Source organism: Medicago sativa, chromosome 7 (assembly GCF_051527215.1).
Source record: "Medicago sativa cultivar Bolivia chromosome 7, Bolivia_mono, whole genome shotgun sequence".
In the NCBI taxonomy this organism is placed as follows: Eukaryota; Viridiplantae; Streptophyta; class Magnoliopsida; order Fabales; family Fabaceae; genus Medicago; species Medicago sativa.
Genome location: NC_140755.1, coordinates 79,798,569 through 79,818,323, shown reverse-complemented (window position 1 = coordinate 79,818,323; position 19,755 = coordinate 79,798,569). Strand labels below are relative to the sequence as shown.

Below are 19,755 nucleotides of genomic sequence, written 5' to 3'. Positions count from 1 at the left end.
TGAAGTGATCAATTCAGAAACTCCACAAGAGTGCTTTCATCTATCTCTCTAAACTTACTCAAACAACTTTATCTTTTTCTGTTATTATATTCTTCTTCTTCTCTGGTAACTAGTGAGTGAATGTGCAAAAGTGAATTTCATTAACATCTGGTATCGGTGCAAGTGTAAGGTGCAAAAGTGAGTTGCGCTGCCAACAATAAAGATTCAAGCTTCCATAATTTAGGAAAGAAACAAAATAAAATTGTGTTACTAAGTTTTCATTTTTTGTGTGTCAACTATTCCAATGAGAGCTCTACCAGGTCTTTGAATTCACTTGACACCAACCAAATTTTGTGTCAATTAGGAAAGTTGGATTGTGTCAAATGGTTTTTGTTGATTTTCATCATTATCAGTCTTATAATCTATCTATGTTAAGGATGTTCAGATTCAACGGAGAGAAAGAAGGTTCAAGATGGAGAGGAAATAGAATAGGAAAAGTAAGAGTTAAATAAAAAAATTTAGGAGTGTGGGTGCATGTTAAGAATCATGGAACTTCAATATCCAACCGATAAAACTTAATTTAGCAATTCCGTTGTCCTCCGACTCCTTGATTTTTTAAAAACTCCTGTATCACACATTTTTTGCATGATTTTGTGACAGGTGCCAAATATCCGTTGTCGTGAATAGTGATTGTTCATCAGAAAACTTGAAACACACAAGGTCAATAGTCCTTGTTAATCAAATTTTTTTTTCATCCAAAAGAGGCAAGCCAACCCAAGATTTGAATGTCAAGCTCATTCCCGTTTTTGAGCTTTACCAAAAAGCACATGGTCGCATTTTTAGGTTCTGTCTCCTTTTCCATATTTATAATATAATATTTTATTTATCTATCCAAAAAGCTAAGAATAAAACTAAAATACTCTTAAGCTGTCTTTTATCTCATATGCCATTATTTATGCCTTTCATTACAAAAGGAGAGCAATTAGCATAGATCCCCAAAGGTTAAGCTAAGCACTTTCCATAAACAGAAAAATGTGTCACTCCATTTCATTTCATCACCTTTTTGTTTCATCTCTTCTTATTTTCACTTTGTTGCTGAATGATGTTCATACCAGCAAAGAGGTAAAGCCAGTTTTGCTTCTTAATAACACAGACATACTTTGTAATGAACATATAAATTGTAATTAAGATCATGATTTCATTAATTTCATAAGCTATTGGTTTTTGATTTCCTATTTTTCTACAGTGCTACATTGTATATTTGGGAGTACATTCACATGGTCCAACTCCTTGCTCTGATGACCTTGAAACTGCTACATCTTCTCATTATGATCTACTGGGTTCAATCTTGGGAAGGTATATACAATTAGAAAATTAACCATTCCATTATTTTACTTGATCTTTTCTTTAGAAGAAATTGATTGATTAACTAATTTGTATTGATCATTCACAGCAAGGAGAATGCAAAAGAAGCAATTATATATTCATATAATAAACAGATCAATGGATTTGCAGCTATACTTGAAGAGGAAGAAGCTGCACAAATTGCAAGTCAGAAACACAATGTTTTCTAGATTTATCTAATGTTTTAATTTTTCAACTTCACTACACATACGATGTTTTCAACATATATGCAGAAAACCCAAAGGTGGTATCTGTGTTCTTGAGCAAAGAGCATAAACTGCACACTACACGTTCTTGGGAATTTCTTGGACTGCGTACAAATGATATCAACTCAGTTTGGCAAAAGGGAAGGTTTGGTGAAAATACCATCATAGGTAACATCGATTCAGGTACTAACTTTTCATTTTTGCCACATTAGTTCTCTGCTCTATAATCCAATCAAAATCATTTATTTAGTTACAATTACAATTTTTAGAAAATATATGAATACCAACAAAAATTCCTCTCCAGCACAAAGAGTATAAAAGATAGAATTTAAGGTACTACATGAAAGAAAAAGAAAAAAAAACATTATCCGTTAATTAACATTGAAACGAACATAAAAATGAGTCAAGCCCTGCCACTAAGCTAAAACAATTAACAATATGGTATTTATATATGATCTCGTGTATATAATTTAATATTTATGGTCATGTGCATATAAACATAGTGACTTAATAAACCATCAATGTTGATATAATGTTTGTTATATATAGAACAATTGGATGCTTTGCCTTTATTTTTAATTTCTTAGATTAATTAATTAACCTGTATGGAGACAAAAACCACATGCAATTTCTTTAAGTGGGCGAGATGCTTTCTTGAGTTTTTAATATAAAAAATATATTGTTTTACCACAATATCTTTGTGCTTTGTTCCTTTATTTGAAATTTGCGAAAGGAAGGATTACATTTACATGCAAGTTGTAATAATTAAGTCAAGTTTGTCACAAGTTACAAGAATTCCAATTTACTACTCCCTCCGTTTCAAAATGAGTGTCGTTTTAGGCTTTGGCACCCAGATTAAGAAATGGAATAAAATAATCATTGGATATAACGCTTTTACTAAATTGTCCTTACTTTATTAGAAAAAACAAACTTAAAGTTGCATTGAAAATTGTGTGAGAGAAAAGTTTGAGAGGGTAAACTTGGAAGAAAAAAATTAAGTTGTATTGGAAATGTAAAGCGACATTCATTTTAAAACAAATTTTTTTGGCTAAAGTGACACTCATTTTGAAACGGAGGGAGTATCATTTTTATTATTGATTATTGTATGAAAAAGTGAAGATAACATTGACAGATCAATATTATAATCTTCATTTTTAGTAATATTATAATCTTCATGTGGAAGATCTGATTACTTAATTAATTAAACCGTAATGACTACATTAATTATTCAAAATATGTTATCCTATTGTTTGGATTAGGTGTTTGGCCGGAATCGGAGAGTTTTAACGACAGAGGAATAGGCCCAATTCCGGAAAAATGGCGTGGGGGAAACATCTGTCAAATTAACAAACTCAAAGGTTCTAAGAAAGTTCCATGTAACAGGTTGAATATTTACTTAATTTTTACCTAAGTAAAAACATTGTATTGATTGTCAGAAGAAGGCAAATTCCTTATGAACATAACTCTTTCCAGCAATGATTCCTCTTTTCTGATTAAAAATAAAATAATAATTTAATTTTTATATTGAGTCTAATTCGTTCTTACAATAATCTAATCAATATTGATGGCTTAAGAGGAAAGAAAAATAAAGTTGTTCATTATGCACATATAGATAAGCCCTAACAATCATTTTATTTGTTAATGAATTGCACTACATAAACAACCCAGGAAGCTAATTGGAGCAAGATTTTTCAATAACGCTTACGAGGCACGTAACGGAAAACTTCCTCGTTCGCAACAAACAGCACGTGACTTTGTCGGGCACGGTACTCATACACTGTCAACAGCAGGTGGAAACTTCGTACCAGGTGCAAGCATATTTGGCATTGGCAATGGTACAATTAAAGGTGGTTCACCAAAATCAAGAGTTGTAACCTACAAAGCGTGTTGGCCTCAAACAAATGCAGATTCAAATGGTGTTATTTGCTATGGTGTTGATGTATTATCTGCTATTGATCAAGCAATTCATGATGGTGTTGATATAATCTCAGTTTCTGTTGGAGGCAGAACAAGTTCAGACTCTAATGAAATTTTTACGGACGAGGTTTCAATAGGTGCATTTCATGCACTTTCTAGAAATATATTGTTAGTTGCATCTGCTGGAAATGATGGACCTACCCCTGGAAGTGTTGGTAATGTTGCTCCTTGGGTGTTCACTGTTGCTGCTAGTACAATTGATAGAGACTTCAGCAGTACTATGACCATTGGTAACAAAACTGTCATGGTAATATGCTAGTATTCTGTTTTTGAAAACTTATTATTTGATGTATTACTCTAGGGTTTATTACAAAAGAAAGTTTATATTTAGATTCATTCAATATAATGATGTATTTAGTATATTAGAAACTTTTTATTTATAGATAGTATAATAGAAATTAGATACATCATTTACTAAATGAATTTTTCTCTTATAATAGAGATCAATTGGAGTAATTAATTAATCATCATAGATTTGGAATAATTTTGCTTTCTAACTTTATGTATTACTAGGGAGCTAGTCTTTTTGTAGACTTACCACCTAACGAGTCTTTCACTCTTGTGGATTCTACTGATGCTAAATTTGCCAATGTCACAAATCGAGATGCGTAAGTGTGAATCTCAAAAACTTTTCCCCCCAAAATAATATGTACATATATTAAAGTATTGTCTCTTACACCTTTTTTTGTATGCATATCATTGCAGACGATTTTGTCGACCAGGAACACTTGATCCTTCTAAAGCAAGTGGAAAAATAGTGGCGTGTGTTCGAGAAGGGGAAATATTTTTGAACACTTCGATATCGCCAGGTACCTATTCTTTTATTTACTTTTCGATAATTAAGACTTTATTGAAATATTTTATCCAAAAGGATAAATAGAAAAAAGGTCACCAAGGAAACCCTAAACAACCATACAATAAACGCCTACACCTCAAAATAAACTTCTAAATTAATGTGATGTTATTCTTTTATAATTCATTATTTTATCATAAATTTAAATTTAATTTGATTTTATCTCCAGGACATAAACATCCAACAAAACTACAAGGAACCAAAGAATTTTCCATAAATTCAATTGCTCAGAGTAAAGAAGCTTTATCGGGGCGTGCAAAAGGAGTGATTTTGAGAAATCAACCAAGAATTAATGGGAGAATACTTCTTTCTGAGCCTCATGTTTTGTCTACCATCAACTATTATGACAAGCATCAATTAACAAGAGGACATAGTATAGGCACAACGTAATTATTACTTCTTCTGCTCTTTAACATTGTTTTTCTTTCTTAAAATCATCATCACTTTAGAATACCAATGCAAGATTTAATATTTTTTCCACTATTATACCCTTATTTATTGAATTTAATCCAACTTAATTACTCCACTAACTACAACTAATAAGGATATTTTAGTAGATGATATTGTACTAATCATTTCCTTAAAAATCGTGCAGAAACCTTAAACTACTATTATTTTGAGACGGAGGGACTAACTATATATACCTTTGTTTCAGTTAAATCATGTACCAGAATCCCTTCATGCCACCAACCAAAAAAATAATAATAATACCCTTCTTGTGACATGCTTTTAAAAGTGTGACATCATAAAATTACATGTTACAAATGAAGGGAACAATTTACACATAATCATATATTTTTATTTTGCAGGGATACAATAGAGTCAGCTACAACAATAAGATTGTCCCAACCAAAAACACTCTTTGGAAGAAATCCAGCTCCAGTTATGGCTTCATTCTCATCTAGAGGACCAAATCAAGTTCAACCATCAATACTCAAGGTGTTATTATACACTTGGATCTGTTATATACTTGTTATATGTTGATGTGTTAAATTTGAGCAACATATAAGTGAAAAAACTCATACATCTAAATGACTTGATATTTTGAATGATAATGTGGTATTCAACTTCACTTGTTATTTTTCTAACCTCATTAATTTATGTTGATTTTTAAATATGGTTTTGCTTTTGTTTGTATTTCAGCCTGATGTAACTGCACCAGGTGTGAACATACTTGCTTCCTATTCATTTTTTGCAAGTGCATCTAACTTACCGACAGACAATCGTCGAGGTTTTCGGTTCAATGTAATGCAAGGAACTTCTATGTCTTGCCCACATGTTGTTGGCACTGCTGGACTTATCAAAACACTTCATCCTAATTGGAGTCCTGCAGCTATTAAATCAGCGATCATGACCACTGGTATTTCCTCTCTCATCACTCGCACGCTACATATAGGAGCAAATCCTAATCATATATTAGTAATTGATAGTGGATTTAAGTTTTAAGTTATATAATTTTGCATTAGTAATTGATAGTGGATTTAAGTTTTAAGTTATATAATTTTGCATTAGTAATTGATAGTGGATTTAAGTTTTAAGTTATATAATTTTGCATATCCATTTGCATGATTATTTATCAAGATTATATATGATTTATAAAGTGCAAACAACCATTTTATTAAGTATAAATTCATGAGTAATGCTATCAACAATCACCCTGACGTTGTCTTTCCAACACTCACTCTCTTATTCAGTGAAATTCATGTTGGTCTTATCACTTTATGTGGGGATCATTCCCAAAATGGCGGAACCAACAAAAATTTCATCGAATAAAAAAATGAATGTATGAAAGAGAATGTTAGAATGATATTGCTAGCAATCCTATAAATTCATAATTCACTGATCGAAGGAAAATAAAGTCAGAACAAAATGATTTTTAATTTCATTGCTAGGTGTTGAAGATGATAAAATTGGATACCAACTTTTTTTAAATGTTAATTCAATTCAATTTTTCTAATAGTGTAGTAGATTCCAATTTAAGTTAAACAATTTCATATATTGATGAATGTTTTATATCAAGATTATTTTTCCGCATAAGTTTAATTTTTAAATTGATTACTTATTACTTGTCAAAAAATGTGGTCTTGCAGCAAGCACAAGAGATAACACCAACAAGCCTATACGCGATGGATTTGATAAAACACTGGCAAATCCATTTGCATATGGTTCAGGACATATTCAACCAAACAGTGCAATGGATCCAGGACTTGTTTATGATCTAGGGATTAAGGATTACTTGAACTTTTTATGTGCTTCTGGATACAACCAACAACTCATTTCAGCACTAAATTTCAGCATGAAATTTACATGTTCAGGAACTCATAGCATAGATGACTTGAATTATCCTTCAATCACATTACCAAATATTGGTTTAAATGTTGTTAACGTCACTCGTACAGTCACCAATGTTGGGCCACCAAGTACATATTTTGCTAAAGCTCAATTGCCTGGATATAAAATTGTTGTTGTACCAAATTCCTTGAATTTCAAGAAAATAGGAGAAAAGAAGACATTTCAAGTTATTGTGCAAGCAACAAGTGTGACTCCAAGGAGGAAATACCAATTTGGGGAATTGCGATGGACAAATGGAAAACACATTGTGAGGAGTCCCATTACTGTTCGGCGCAAATGAAAGATATAATTTCAGAATTGGTTAGGTTATAACAATAAAATGTTGATGCATATATGTAAATGCATATTTGACTATTGGATTATACCAGTTTGCTTTTGTAATTTCATGAATTCTCTTGTTGTTGCTGCTGCTGCCTGGATATGGTAGTCTAATGAGATTTATAATAGTAATGAGTTTTATAACAACTAGAGTATATGTGATCTAATAATTGATGTATGAGAGTGTGATATCTATATATCCTGCACAACCAAAAGTGATTTTAAATTATAGGTATGTTTTTTCTATTTTAACTTTCATACTGATTTTATATGTATTGTATATATAACTAAAGGAATATTGCTTAGTGGACTATGGGTTTTCAATTAACGCAAGTTTTTAACTTTATATTGAGTTGTGCGATATCATCTACAAGATTTTGCACGTCATGGTAATGACCCTCGAAGTAAAAATGAGTTATTCAATCTCCAGCATGTGTCATTAAGGTATGTAGTTGAAAGGATATTTGGTATTTTAAAATTTTGGTACACCTTTTTTAAGTCAACATCTCCATTTCTATTTAAGCAATGTGTAGAACTTGTGTTGGTATATGCAGTAGGAACTTCCCGATCACCTCCGCCAGTTGCTTTCCCACCTTCTCTGTCATATGCCTTGTTGATAAGGTGTGAATTTGTATCCTAAATAGCACCGTATACATCTGCACTTGTGACATCTCCTCTTCTCCGTTCATAGCTCCGATTATCAACATGTGTTTATTGAAAAACCACTGCCCTCCCATCAAAACTTTTTGGACGTCTTCCATAATTGACACACCACGAACTGGAGACTGGACCCCTGCCTTGTATATATGCACCCTCACGGGTCTGTTTGTGAGGAAACTCCCAACCAAACATCACCGCATCTACACCATTCGTAACCACCATTTACCATTCTTTTCTATTCTATTACAGAAATCGCAACTCCGGGGAGCCAGTTAGTCAAGCATTCCGTGATCAATAAAGAAACTCTTCCCCATGTGATCAATTTTAGTCGCTCAATATTTAGACATGATTTTTAAATTTAAATTTGTTCATTAACTTCTTCTCCAATGTTTTAATTTTCTACACCTAATTAAATGATCAGCACTTTTGCATTTAAATTAAGAGAAATGTTAACGAGTGCCCCCGGGGCACTCTTTAAAGACCATAAGGAGTAAGTATTTATAAAAATACATGCAATCATTGTCTTGAAAATTGAAATATTTGACTTTTTAAAAGAATAATTGCTTATTTTAGAATGCTTAAAGAATGCCCCGCCCGGGGGCACTCGTTAAAAAGACCATTAAATTAATGATGAATTTATCACCATTACTACTGCTGCTGAACCTTCACTACTGCTGTTCATGAATGAATCTGTTTTTCATGTTCATTTTGTTATATAAGCGTTTTCCATGTTCATTTTGAGGTAGAAATTAGTGCAATGGTAAGGGAGAAAGAAATTGGTGTAAATTTGTTCATTTATACAATCTTCCCATATGCAATTTTCAAACTCTTACCACGAAGCTTACAATACTGAAGAAACAACAAAAAGACAAGGATGTTATTACCATTATAACGTATATGTACAATAAATTATTTCACCGAGTTAGTGAAGTTGTCCTAGTCTTATCATGTGAAGTTTCTTTCCCACCAAAGGTGATTTTCCTATTGCAAGCATCTTACAAACTTGACCCATGCTTGGTCGGGAATGTGGATTTTGACTCAAGCAAACAAATGCCAATCTTGCAATCAAGATAACCTCCTCATCTATTGGTTCCATTACTTGTTGAGGTCTTTGATCTAAAACATCTATTAACAACATATTATCAGCCATTGGCCTTGTAGATGGTGACAAAAATAATGAAATGAGATCTCCTGGATGTTTTCCTATTATGATTTCCAAAGCAAGTACTCCAAAACTGTATACATCACATTTCTCATTCACTTCCGTTGTTTGTGCCAACTCTACAAACAAACAAATGCACTTATAAGTTATATGTTGCACAAACAATATGAGTTTTAAATATTATATGAGAAAATATATATGATAATTTCAATTTCTATATAAGAGTGGAAATGGTTCTAACCTGGTGCTGCATACCCAAAAGTGCCTGCAAATTGTGTCCAACTTTGTAAGCCAGGCTTTAGAAACTTTGCTGTCCCGAAGTCGGAGACATGAGCTTCATAGTCAAGATTCAGAAGAATATTCTTGCTTGATATATCACGATGAATTATAGGAGTTGAGCAATCATGATGCAAGTAGGACAAAGCATTGGCCACACCTTTAACAACATTCACCCTCTTTTCCCAATCAAATGCAACGGCTTGTGTGTCATTGTTTAGTATTTGATCTAAGCTTCCACCTTCCAAGAACTTGTAAACCAAAAATGAGAATTTAGAATGTGAGCAAAATCCATGAAGTTTTATGATGTTCCTATGTTTAATTCCTGTCAAGGTTTCAATCTCACTCTTAAAAGACTTTGAACTGAAACATGACATTTCTTCATCTGTTACTAGATGTAGTTTCTTCACAGCAACAGCCAAACCTGCTGATAACTCTGCCTTGTAAACATTTCCTTGACTTCCAACTCCAATGAGATATTTGTCATCAAAATTCTCAGTAGCTTCAATAATATTTTCAAACATCATTTTTCCATCATGACTCCAAATGGAAAATAGTACTCCCCTCTGTACTTCTTCAGTTTCACTTTCTTCATTTGGTTTTTTTCTTCGACACATTATATACATCAAAGCTCCAACCACACACAACACTAATATTACAGCTCCTAAAGCAATGAATGTCGATTGAAGGACATTTTTGCTCTTTCGACTATGGCTTGTAGCACAAGGATCCAAACCTATGATATTTCCACACAAATCTTTGTTATTTTTTAATGATGCAAATGATGCAAGAAGAAAAGCTGGAATTTTTGGAAGCGGCCCTTCTAAGTGGTTGTCTGATATATTAACAAAAACCAAACTCCTTTTAAAATTTTGAGGAATGGTTCCTGAAAGCATATTATGTGAGAGATCCAACATTGACAACTGCACCAAATCTTCAAGAGCTGTTGGTATTTTTCCATTCAAAAAATTGCCACTGAGGTCAAGTGATTCAAGATCTGAACCAAACTGAGAGGGAATACTTCCTTCAATTCTGTTTCTGCTCAAATTCAATTTTTGTAACCTCGGTAGCTTCATAACTTCTTTCGGTATCGTGCCACTCAATTCGTTTCCTCCTAGATCCAACTCTCTAAGTGTTTGCAGCAATCCAATTTCTGTTGGGATGTTATTTGAGAAATAATTGTTGTTAATCTTGAGTTCAACTAATGATGTCATGTTTCCTAATTCCTTTGGAAGTTTCCCAGTAAATTGATTTGAAGAAAGATGAAGCCTACCTAGCTTGGTTAAACCAATAAGTTCTGATGGTATAACCCCAGAAACATTATTGTTGCATATCTGGAAAGTATCAAGATTAAGACACTTTCCCCAGTTTGGTGAAATGTGTCCATGAAATTTATTATAACTGACATTAAAGTGTCGCAAATTTGGATACACACCAAAATCTTGTGATATATCACCTTCTATTTGATTACCCTGAAGCGTGATTCTTTCAATGCTAGAACAGTTTTTCAAACTTGTTGGTATTGGACCGGTGAAACGGTTGTGATCAGCATTTAATAACGTTAACGATCCACCAGAGCATATTTGAGATGGCAAATGGCCAACAAAATCATTTTCGGACACAACAAAGGAAAACCAATTGGTTATGTTATAAAGACCATTTGGAATTCTACCATGAAGTTTATTGGTAGCTACTTCAAAAACAGTGAGCCGCTTCAAATTTCCAATTGAAGCTGGAATAATTCCAGTGAGGTTGTTTTCTTGGACACTAAAGACTTGCAAATTGATCAAATTTCCTAGAGACGCAGGAATTGGTCCAGAAAGATTATTACTTCCCAAATACAAATAAATGAGATTTTTCAAGTTTCCAATAGTGGAAGGAATGAATCCAGAAAGGTGATTGATATCAAGTGCAAGTTCCTTCAAATTAACCAAGTTTTGTATGGAATCAGGGATTGAACCAGAAAGACCTATGTTATCAAAGTAGAGTACGGTCAAGCTAGACATGTTCCACAAGGAATGTGGAATTGGACCAGACATCTTGGTGTTATTAGAAAGGACAAGTCTATCTAATTTGCTCAAGTTCCCTATAGTTTCAGGGATACCACCAGATAGAGAGTTTATTGACAAATCAATATAAGCAAGATTTGTCAACAACCCAATTTCTTGTGGAATGGAACCAACTAGGTTACTTTTTTGAATTGATAGAAACAATAATTTGTTTAATTTTCCAATCTCAGGAGGAATAGGTCCACCAGACAAATTGTTGCCTCCTAAAGCAAGATATGATAGATTGGTTAAATTTCCTATGGTATTAGGAATTGCTCCATTTAGTTTACAAAATGAAATATCAAGGTTTTCTAAACTTGTTAATGTAAACATTTCTTGTGGGATTGAACCGTCAAAATAATTTCGAGAAATAATTAATGTCCTTATTTTTGACATGTTACCAATTTGTGGGGGGATGGTTCCGTAAAAGGAGTTGTTGAAGATACTTATGGTGAGGAGGTTGGGAAATGAAGAGAAGGTGAGAGAGTGAAGTGTACCTTTTAGTCCAAAATTTGCAAGATCTATGGTAGAAATTAAATTGGATTTGTCACACTCAATTCCTCTCCATTTTTTGCATGGATTTGTGCTATTTTTCCAAGTTGACAAGAGTGTTTGGCTTTGGATGTCAAAGCTATTTTTCCACTTCAACAGAGCTATTTTTGCTTCAATGTCTTCAGCTACGCACAATGTCGCAAGGACACAGAGAATTATGAACATAAGCATGGACAACTTGAGTAGTAACATTATTCAAATAGCTGGATGGATTTATTTTTAATCAATGTTGATGGATGATTTACGTTCTTTTCACGGATCTGTATATATAAGTTTGATTCAGTGTCAAAGCAAACAAACAATAATCACGTGGCTATATGTCTGAATTTTTTTTTTGCTCATAGTGGGTAGGGTATGTGTGAATATGTAATTACATTTTTTGACTGGATGCTATTACATTTTTTAAAAAAAATGATTCTGTGATTAAGCTTGGTGGTCAAATTAAGTCTGCCTCAAAGGTAGTGTAGCACTAAATAAATATTTATTGGATGGGAGCTTTTCATTTATTTATTTTTGCCACGTTCTTTACTGTTTATTCTTTTCTTTTTTTAATCAAACTGTCCCCACAAGTAAATATGGGATCAATTTCTCAACTTAGCGCAGATTTATTTAAGCATTACACGATAATAGTTGATGATAATGATATAGTTAAGGGAGTTACATGCAATTATTTGAGAACTCACTTAAAGAGCTATATAAAAGCATGTTAGATCAACCTATTTGATCCTAGCTCTCTTCACCTGATCTAATCATATGGAAATGCTCACAAGCCTTCCACTACAAGAAATTTGCTTATTACTGGCGGAACTAAACCCTCAGTAATGCACAAAATCTGTCAGTAATGGATATTATTGAGGGACTGGTAACAAAAAATATCACTCGGTAATACTGACGTCAGTAATGTTCCTGGCGGAATTTTAATTTTCCCATGTAATATTGACGTCAGTACTGACGGAACAGTCCGTCAATAATTACTGACACAATAATCCTCAGTAATCTCCCTAGCAGATTCTTCCAAGTATTACTGACGGATTTATCCTTCAGTAATGTTTATGCAGATCTGCATTATTGAAGGTTTTTTCTGTATTACTCATTCGTTAGAGTTTGAATTCAGGACCTCAAACTCCTTAAACACTTGGTTCAAACTAGTTGAACTACCCAACTATTGTGGCAATTATATATTATCACTAAAAACTTAACTTTTAACATAAGTTTTTTGTTTCTATAAACATATTAAATTTCATTTTTAGTCACTCTATACGATGCTAACGGTGGAAATCAAATATCTTGATGGAAAATATTTGGAGGACTATTGTTTGAAGGAATTTTTTAGACGGGTTAAAAATGAAAAATTGATACATATTTATGGAGACCGAAAACTGCTTCTAAAAAAAAGAAAGAAACCAAAAACTTATTTAACTCTAAAATTTCACATTGCATTTTGAAAGAAAAAAAATGGCAAGGGGAAATTCTTATCAATAATGGTGTCACTAATATTCATTTTACAACACTCTCATTTTAAAGTTAAAAGTAAAAATTCTTACCACTAAGTTGACAACTTTCACGAACATAATACTTTCATTTAGCTTTCTAAAAAGCAAAGAATAAATTAGCCTTAAGCTGTCTTTTATTATCCCGTATGTCATTATATATTTCAGAGGGGAATTAAGCATAGAGCATAAAGCTAAGCTAAAACACTTTCCACAAACAGATAAGAATGGGTTGCTCCATTTTATATCTTCATTTTCTTTTTTCATCTCTTCTAATTTTCACATTTTTGCTGGTTAATGTTCACGCTAGAAAAAAGGTAAGCCAAATTTGCTTCCTAATCACACAAACATATAGATTGTAATAAACTTTTATACATTGTAATAAAGATCATGATTTCATTAAATTTCTTAAGCTATTTGTTTGTTATTATTATCCTATTTATCATTTACAGTGTTACATTGTATACTTGGGAGCACATTCACATGGTCCAACCCCTTCCTCTATTGACCTTGAAACTGCTACATCTTCTCATTATGATTTACTGGGTTCAATCTTGGGAAGGTGCATACAATAAGAAAATTAACCATTGCAATATTTTACTTGCTCTTTTCTTTATAAGAAATTGATTGATTAACTAATATGTATGGATGATTCACAGCAAAGAGAATGCAAAAGAAGCAATAATTTATTCATATAATAAACAGATCAATGGCTTTGCAGCTATACTTGAAGAAGAAGAAGCTGCACAAATTGCAAGTGAGTAACAGAATTAGCATGGTTCCACTGTCACAAACATTTTGTAGATCTAATGTTTTAAATTTTTAATTAAATATTTCTCATTTTGTATTTCTTTTTTAACCTATATGCAGAAAATCCAAAGGTGGTATCTGTGTTCTTGAGCAAAGAGCATAAACTGCACACTACACGTTCTTGGGAATTTCTTGGACTAAGTACAAATGATATCAACTCAGCTTGGCAAAAGGGAAGGTTTGGTGAAAATACCATCATAGCTAACATCGATTCAGGTACTTAACTTTTCATATTTGCCACAATAATTCTATGCTCTATAATATCCAATCAAAATCGTTTATTTAATCATAGTTAATTATAATTACAATTTTCAGAAAAATGTTCTGTTTTTTTTTTAGAATAAGTCAAAATGAAATATATCAATACTAACAAAAATTCATCTCCAGCATAAAGAGTATAAAAAATAGAATTGAATGTACTACAAAGAAAAACATTATCGGTTAATCATTGATCACTGTCAAAATCTATCGAGAAATATAGCGACTGCCAGGTTGAACCGGAAACTGGCCAATCTGTTGGTTGGTTCAACTAAATACATAAGAATCTTTGGTCCTTGTTAAACTAAATACAGTTTTCTTTTTCTTTTTTTTTTTTTGTATTCAAGGAGTAATTCTTAGATAGTCACATGACTAACTAATAGGATTTGATCATATCCAATCAAAAGTTAACATCTCATAAGAATCTAAAGTAAATAAATATAATAAGAGAGAGAGAGAGAGAGAGAGAGAGAGAGAGAGAGAATTTGTCATTAAAGTAAAAGAGAAATCAGTAGAAAAATGAGGTAGGGGGAATGGCATCGAGGAGATGGTCGCGCCGGAAGCAGCGATGATGATGACTGCAAAGACAGAAGCGGCGACACACAAATTTGTTTTTAAGGGTCATGTAGTTCACTTTGATAAGAAAACAAAATATAGATACTTTGTATTTGAAATAATAATTTTTAAACATTTAAAAAGTTCAATATACACTTTCTTACATTTTCCAAAATTGTATTTCTATTTTAGTTTCCATAACAAGTGTCATAAGAACACTCTTAGCAGTTTCCTATTCGCCATTAATTTATAATCTCAGTGACTTGATAGACCATCAATGTTGGGATAATGTTTGCTATTGAACAATTGGATGCTTTGCATTTTTTCTTTCTTAGATTAATTAACCTATATGGAGACAAAAACCACGTGCTTTCTTTGAGTGGACAATATGCTTTCTTGAGTTCTTAATATCTTTGTGCTTTGTACCTTTATTTGAAATTTGCGAAAGGGAGGATTACATTTACATGCATGTTGTAATAATTAAATCAAGTTGGTCACAGGTTACAAGAATTCCAATTTTATCATTTTTATTATTGATTATTGTATGAAAAAGTGAAGATCACATTGACAGATCAATATTATAATCTTCTTTTTTGCTAATATTTTAATCTTCATGTGAAATATCTGTTTCTTTTTTAATTAAGTAAACTTAGATGCCTAAACTATTCAAAGTAAATTATCCTTGTTTGCATTAGGTGTTTGGCCGGAAACGAAGAGTTTTAGCGACAGAGGAATAGGCCCAATTCCAACAAAATGGCGTGGGGGAAACATCTGTCAAATTAACAAACTCAAAGGTTCAAAGAAACTTCCATGCAACAGGTTGAATATTTACTTAATTTTTACCTAAGTAAAAACATTGTATTGATTGTCAGAAGAATGCAAATTCCTTATGCACAACAATTAATAAGGTAACAAATGCAAGCAAGTAACACCAAAATAATCTTTCTCCAATTTATTTTTAAGAATTACACTCCTATTACATAACTCTTTACGGCAATGATTCCTCTTTGAATCTGATTAAGAATAAAACAATATTTTAATTTTTATTTGAGTCTAATTCATTATGCACATATATGTAAGCTCTAACAATCATTTTATTTGTTGATGAATTGCACTACATAAACAAACCAGGAAGCTAATTGGAGCAAGATTTTTCAACAAAGCATATGAACGTGATAACGGCAAACTTCCTCGTTCGCAACAAACAGCACGTGACTTTGTAGGCCACGGTACGCATACACTATCAACAGCATGTGGAAACTTCCTACCAGGTGCAAGCATATTTGGTATTGGCAATGGTACTGTAAAAGGTGGTTCACCAAGAGCTAGAGTTGCAACCTACAAAGTGTGTTGGTCTCAAAGTGCTATTTGCTATAGTGCTGATATATTAGCTGCTATTGAGCAAGCCATTAGTGATGGTGTTGATATAATCTCACTTTCTCTTGGAAGCAGTACTATTACAGATTCTCAAGGAATTTTGAAGGATATGATTTCAATAGGTGCATTTCATGCGCTTGCTAGAAATATTTTATTAGTTGCATCTGCTGGAAATGATGGACCAACCCCTGGAAGTGTTACTAATGTTGCTCCATGGGTATTCACAGTTGCTGCAAGTACAATTGATAGAGACTTCAGCAGTACTATGACCATTGGTAACAAAACTGTCACGGTAATATTCTGGTATTCTTTGTTTTTGAAAAACTAGTATTGATGTTATTGATTAATCATCATCAACATAGATTTGGAATAATTTCTTTCCAACTTTTATATTACTAGGGAGCCAGTCTATTTGTAAACTTGCCACCTAACCAGTCTTTCACTCTAGTGGATTCTACGGATGTTAAATTTACCAATGTGACAAATCGAGATGCGTAAGTGTAAATTCCAACAGAATTTTTCTTTACAAATAAAATGTGCAATTCTGTTGATGTTATTACTGAAGCATTTGTTAGAGTATTGTCTCTTACACCTTTTTTATATGCGTATCATTGCAGACGATTTTGTAGACCAGGAACACTTGATCCTTCTAAAGCAAGTGGAAAAATAGTGGCGTGTGTTCGAGAAGGGGAAATAACTTCGAACACTTTGACATCTGGAGTATTGTTTGGTACCTATTCATCATTTATTCGATAATGGGATGTCGTTCTTTTATTTATTTTTCGATAATTAAGAGCTTATTGAAATATTCTTTTATTGAAATATTTTTCCCTAAACCACCTATTCTCAAAGAAAGCAAAATAAACTCCTAAACTAATGTGATCTCATTCTTTTATATTTAATTATGTTATAGTAAATTTTAATTTTAAATTAATTTCATCTACAGGATATCAATATCCAAGAAAAGAATTTTCCATAAGTTCAGTTGCTCAGGGTCAAGAAGCTAAATCGGCAAGAGCAAAGGGAGTGATTTTGAGAAATCAACCAAGAATCAATGGGAGAATACTTCTCTCTGAGCCTCATGTTTTGTCTACTATCAACTATTATGACAAGCATCAATTAACAAGAGGACATAGTATAGGCATAAGTACCACGTAATTATTAACTATATATATACCTTTTTTTAGTGAAATCATGTACTAGTATACCCTTCTTGCTATCAACCAAAAAAAAAAAAAATTATTCATCTTGTGACAAGCTTTTAAAATTGACATATTTATACTGCATCATACTCTCATATATTTGTATTTTGCAGTGATACAATAAAGTCAGTTACTAAAATAAGAATGTCACAAGCAAAAACACTCATTGGAAGAAAGCCAGCTCCAGTTATGGCTTCATACTCATCTAGAGGACCAAGTGAAATTCAGCCATCAATACTAAAGGTGTTATACACTTGAACTAGTTATAAAGTATCTATAGTACTTTGCATCTGTCTTTACTGTATCTGTCTTTATTTCTATTCAATGGATTTTTTTAATTTTGTTATTTATTTATTTATTTTGTTTCAGCCTGATGTAACGGCGCCCGGTGTGAACATACTTGCAGCCTATTCATTGTTTGCAAGTGCATCTAACTTACCAACAGACAATCGTCGAGGTTTCCCATTCAATGTAATGCAAGGAACTTCTATGTCTTGCCCTCATGTTGCTGGGACTGCTGGATTAATCAAAACACTTCATCTGAATTGGAGTCCTGCGGCTATTAAATCAGCTATCATGACCACCGGTATTTTCTCTCTCACTCTACACACAAGGAGCACACTCTAATCACATATACAATCATAATTGATATTGGATTTAAGTTAGAAGTTAAATTAATTTTTCATATATGTATGACTATTATCAAGATTATATAGGATTAGTTAAGAGAAAATCCTAATCATATATATGAAATCATAACTAAGTACTATATAAAAAGTTGAATCATTGAATGAAATTAGAGACATAAAAATATGAAATTGATTTTTAATTTCATTGATCAATGTTGAAGAGGATAAAATTGGTGGCTAACATTTTTTATGATCTCTGAGTTTCTCAACAAACTCACATTTATCACTAGATTTGGTCATTTGGACTTCTTTTCCTATGTTAAAATAGAAGATGAAACTCCATTGATGGAAGAGAAAAGCTTCAGATAAGAAGCTAAACAATTTTATTGATCAAATCAGAAATCAGATTTACGTAGTGTTTATGCGCTTATTTATAACTTCTATAATTGACAATACTCTACTAATTACAGTTAGAATAACAACTAACTCTAGTTAGAAAACAGCTAACAAGCGGTTAGTTAGTAACTTCCTGCCCAAGTAACCTCTACAATCACACTTATTATCACGATTAAAATCATATATAACAATTGTATAGGTCTATTTTTAATATTGTTTACTTATTACTTACTTGTGAAGAAATGTGCCTTGCAGCAACCACAAGAGATAACACCAACAAGCCTATAAGTGATGCATTCGAAAACACAACTGCAAATCCATTTGCTTATGGTTCAGGACATATTCAACCCAACAGTGCAATGGACCCAGGACTTGTTTATGACCTAGGGATTAAGGATTACTTGAACTTCTTATGTGCTTCTGGATACAACCAACAACTCATTTCAGCACTTAATTTCAACATGACATTTACTTGTTCAGGAACTCATAGCATAGATGACTTGAATTATCCTTCAATCACATTACCAAATATTGGTTTAAATGTTGTTAATGTCACTCGTATAGTCACCAATGTTGGGCCACCAAGTACATATTTTGCAAAAGTCCAATTGCCTGGATATAAAATTGCTGTTGTACCAAGTTCCTTGAATTTCAAGAAAATAGGTGAAAAGAAGAAATTTCAAGTTATTGTGCAAGCAACAAGTGTGACTCCAAGGGGAAAATACCAATTTGGAGAACTGCAATGGACAAATGGAAAGCATATTGTAAGGAGTCCCATTACTGTTCAACGCAAATGAAAAATTATTCCAAATAGTTGAATTTAATGTGTTATTATTGGGATTATACTAGTATCCTTCTGTTATTTCATCAATTTTGTTGTTGTTGCTGTTGTTTGGATATGGTAGTGTAATAAGTTTTGTATTAATTAGAGTAGAGTATGTGTTACGCAGGAGTATAAAGAAGAGAGTATATTATGTGTTGTAATTGTAATAATTTCTAGTATTGTCAAGTCCACATAATACTCACTTTTCACGACTTAATGCTACTGCGGTCCTTCTTCTGTCCCAGTGTATCAACACATGGAAGGAGGTGCAATGGTGAGAAAAGGTGTTAGGCTTTATGTTGTATTATTCAGACTCAAATCAGACAATAATGAAATTTAGATCTAATCTTAGCACCTTATGTGTAAAACAAATCCACAATTAAAGCAAGAACAACAAGATAAAGAGCATTTCTTTTTTCTTGAACAAG

General features: G+C 32.5%; 3 protein-coding genes across 4 annotated transcripts; 2 read left to right on the top strand and 1 right to left on the bottom strand.

Annotated features, from left to right (window-relative positions):
• Positions 1–900: 900 nt before the first annotated feature.
• On the top strand, positions 901–7,321 carry LOC146908996 (subtilisin-like protease Glyma18g48580). The gene is made up of 12 exons (XM_085729763.1): positions 901–1,101; positions 1,226–1,335; positions 1,433–1,530; positions 1,617–1,772; positions 2,849–2,972; positions 3,258–3,813; positions 4,080–4,174; positions 4,272–4,375; positions 4,589–4,805; positions 5,229–5,358; positions 5,563–5,779; positions 6,510–7,321. The coding sequence occupies exons 1-12, from the start codon at positions 1,012–1,014 to the stop codon at positions 7,049–7,051; spliced, it is 2,439 nt and encodes an 812-aa protein (XP_085585889.1). The 5' UTR covers positions 901–1,011; the 3' UTR covers positions 7,052–7,321.
• Positions 7,322–8,512: 1,191 nt separating this feature from the next.
• Positions 8,513–12,025, bottom strand: LOC146908995 (uncharacterized). The gene is made up of 2 exons (XM_085729762.1): positions 9,153–12,025; positions 8,513–9,030 (listed from the first exon to the last, which is right to left on the bottom strand). Exons 1-2 carry the CDS (start codon positions 11,977–11,979, stop codon positions 8,672–8,674), a joined length of 3,186 nt encoding a protein of 1,061 aa, XP_085585888.1. The 5' UTR covers positions 11,980–12,025; the 3' UTR covers positions 8,513–8,671.
• A 1,399-nt stretch (positions 12,026–13,424) lies between these two features.
• LOC146908994 (subtilisin-like protease Glyma18g48580) lies at positions 13,425–19,531 on the top strand. 2 transcript variants are annotated; one of them, XM_085729761.1, is made up of 13 exons: positions 13,446–13,594; positions 13,730–13,839; positions 13,937–14,034; positions 14,148–14,303; positions 15,596–15,719; positions 16,032–16,399; positions 16,505–16,569; positions 16,677–16,771; positions 16,895–17,007; positions 17,224–17,431; positions 17,593–17,722; positions 17,849–18,065; positions 18,760–19,531. In XM_085729761.1, exons 1-13 carry the CDS (start codon positions 13,505–13,507, stop codon positions 19,299–19,301), a joined length of 2,316 nt encoding a protein of 771 aa, XP_085585887.1. In that variant the 5' UTR covers positions 13,446–13,504; the 3' UTR covers positions 19,302–19,531. The 2 variants fall into 2 exon arrangements, with proteins under 2 accessions (XP_085585886.1, XP_085585887.1); XM_085729760.1 differs by having other exon boundaries at positions 13,425–13,594; positions 16,032–16,569.
• Positions 19,532–19,755: the final 224 nt, after the last annotated feature.

What these genes read in the sequence shown, in the direction of transcription:
- LOC146908996 (XM_085729763.1), top strand. Translation starts at nt 1,012, where the DNA reads ATGTGTCACTCCATTTCATTTCATCACCTTTTTGTTTCATCTCTTCTT. An exon ending in GGACATAGTATAGGCACAAC is followed by an intron (nt 4,806 to 5,228) that starts GTAATTATTACT and finishes TTTATTTTGCAG; the next exon opens with GGATACAATAGAGTCAGCTA. An exon ending in TTCAACCATCAATACTCAAG is followed by an intron (nt 5,359 to 5,562) that starts GTGTTATTATAC and finishes TTTGTATTTCAG; the next exon opens with CCTGATGTAACTGCACCAGG.
- LOC146908995 (XM_085729762.1), bottom strand. Translation starts at nt 11,979, where the DNA reads ATGTTACTACTCAAGTTGTCCATGCTTATGTTCATAATTCTCTGTGTC. An exon ending in TTTTGGGTATGCAGCACCAG is followed by an intron (nt 9,031 to 9,152) that starts GTTAGAACCATT and finishes GTTTGTTTGTAG; the next exon opens with AGTTGGCACAAACAACGGAA.
- LOC146908994 (XM_085729760.1), top strand. Translation starts at nt 13,505, where the DNA reads ATGGGTTGCTCCATTTTATATCTTCATTTTCTTTTTTCATCTCTTCTA. An exon ending in AAGAAACTTCCATGCAACAG is followed by an intron (nt 15,720 to 16,031) that starts GTTGAATATTTA and finishes TAAACAAACCAG; the next exon opens with GAAGCTAATTGGAGCAAGAT. An exon ending in AGTATAGGCATAAGTACCAC is followed by an intron (nt 17,432 to 17,592) that starts GTAATTATTAAC and finishes TGTATTTTGCAG; the next exon opens with TGATACAATAAAGTCAGTTA.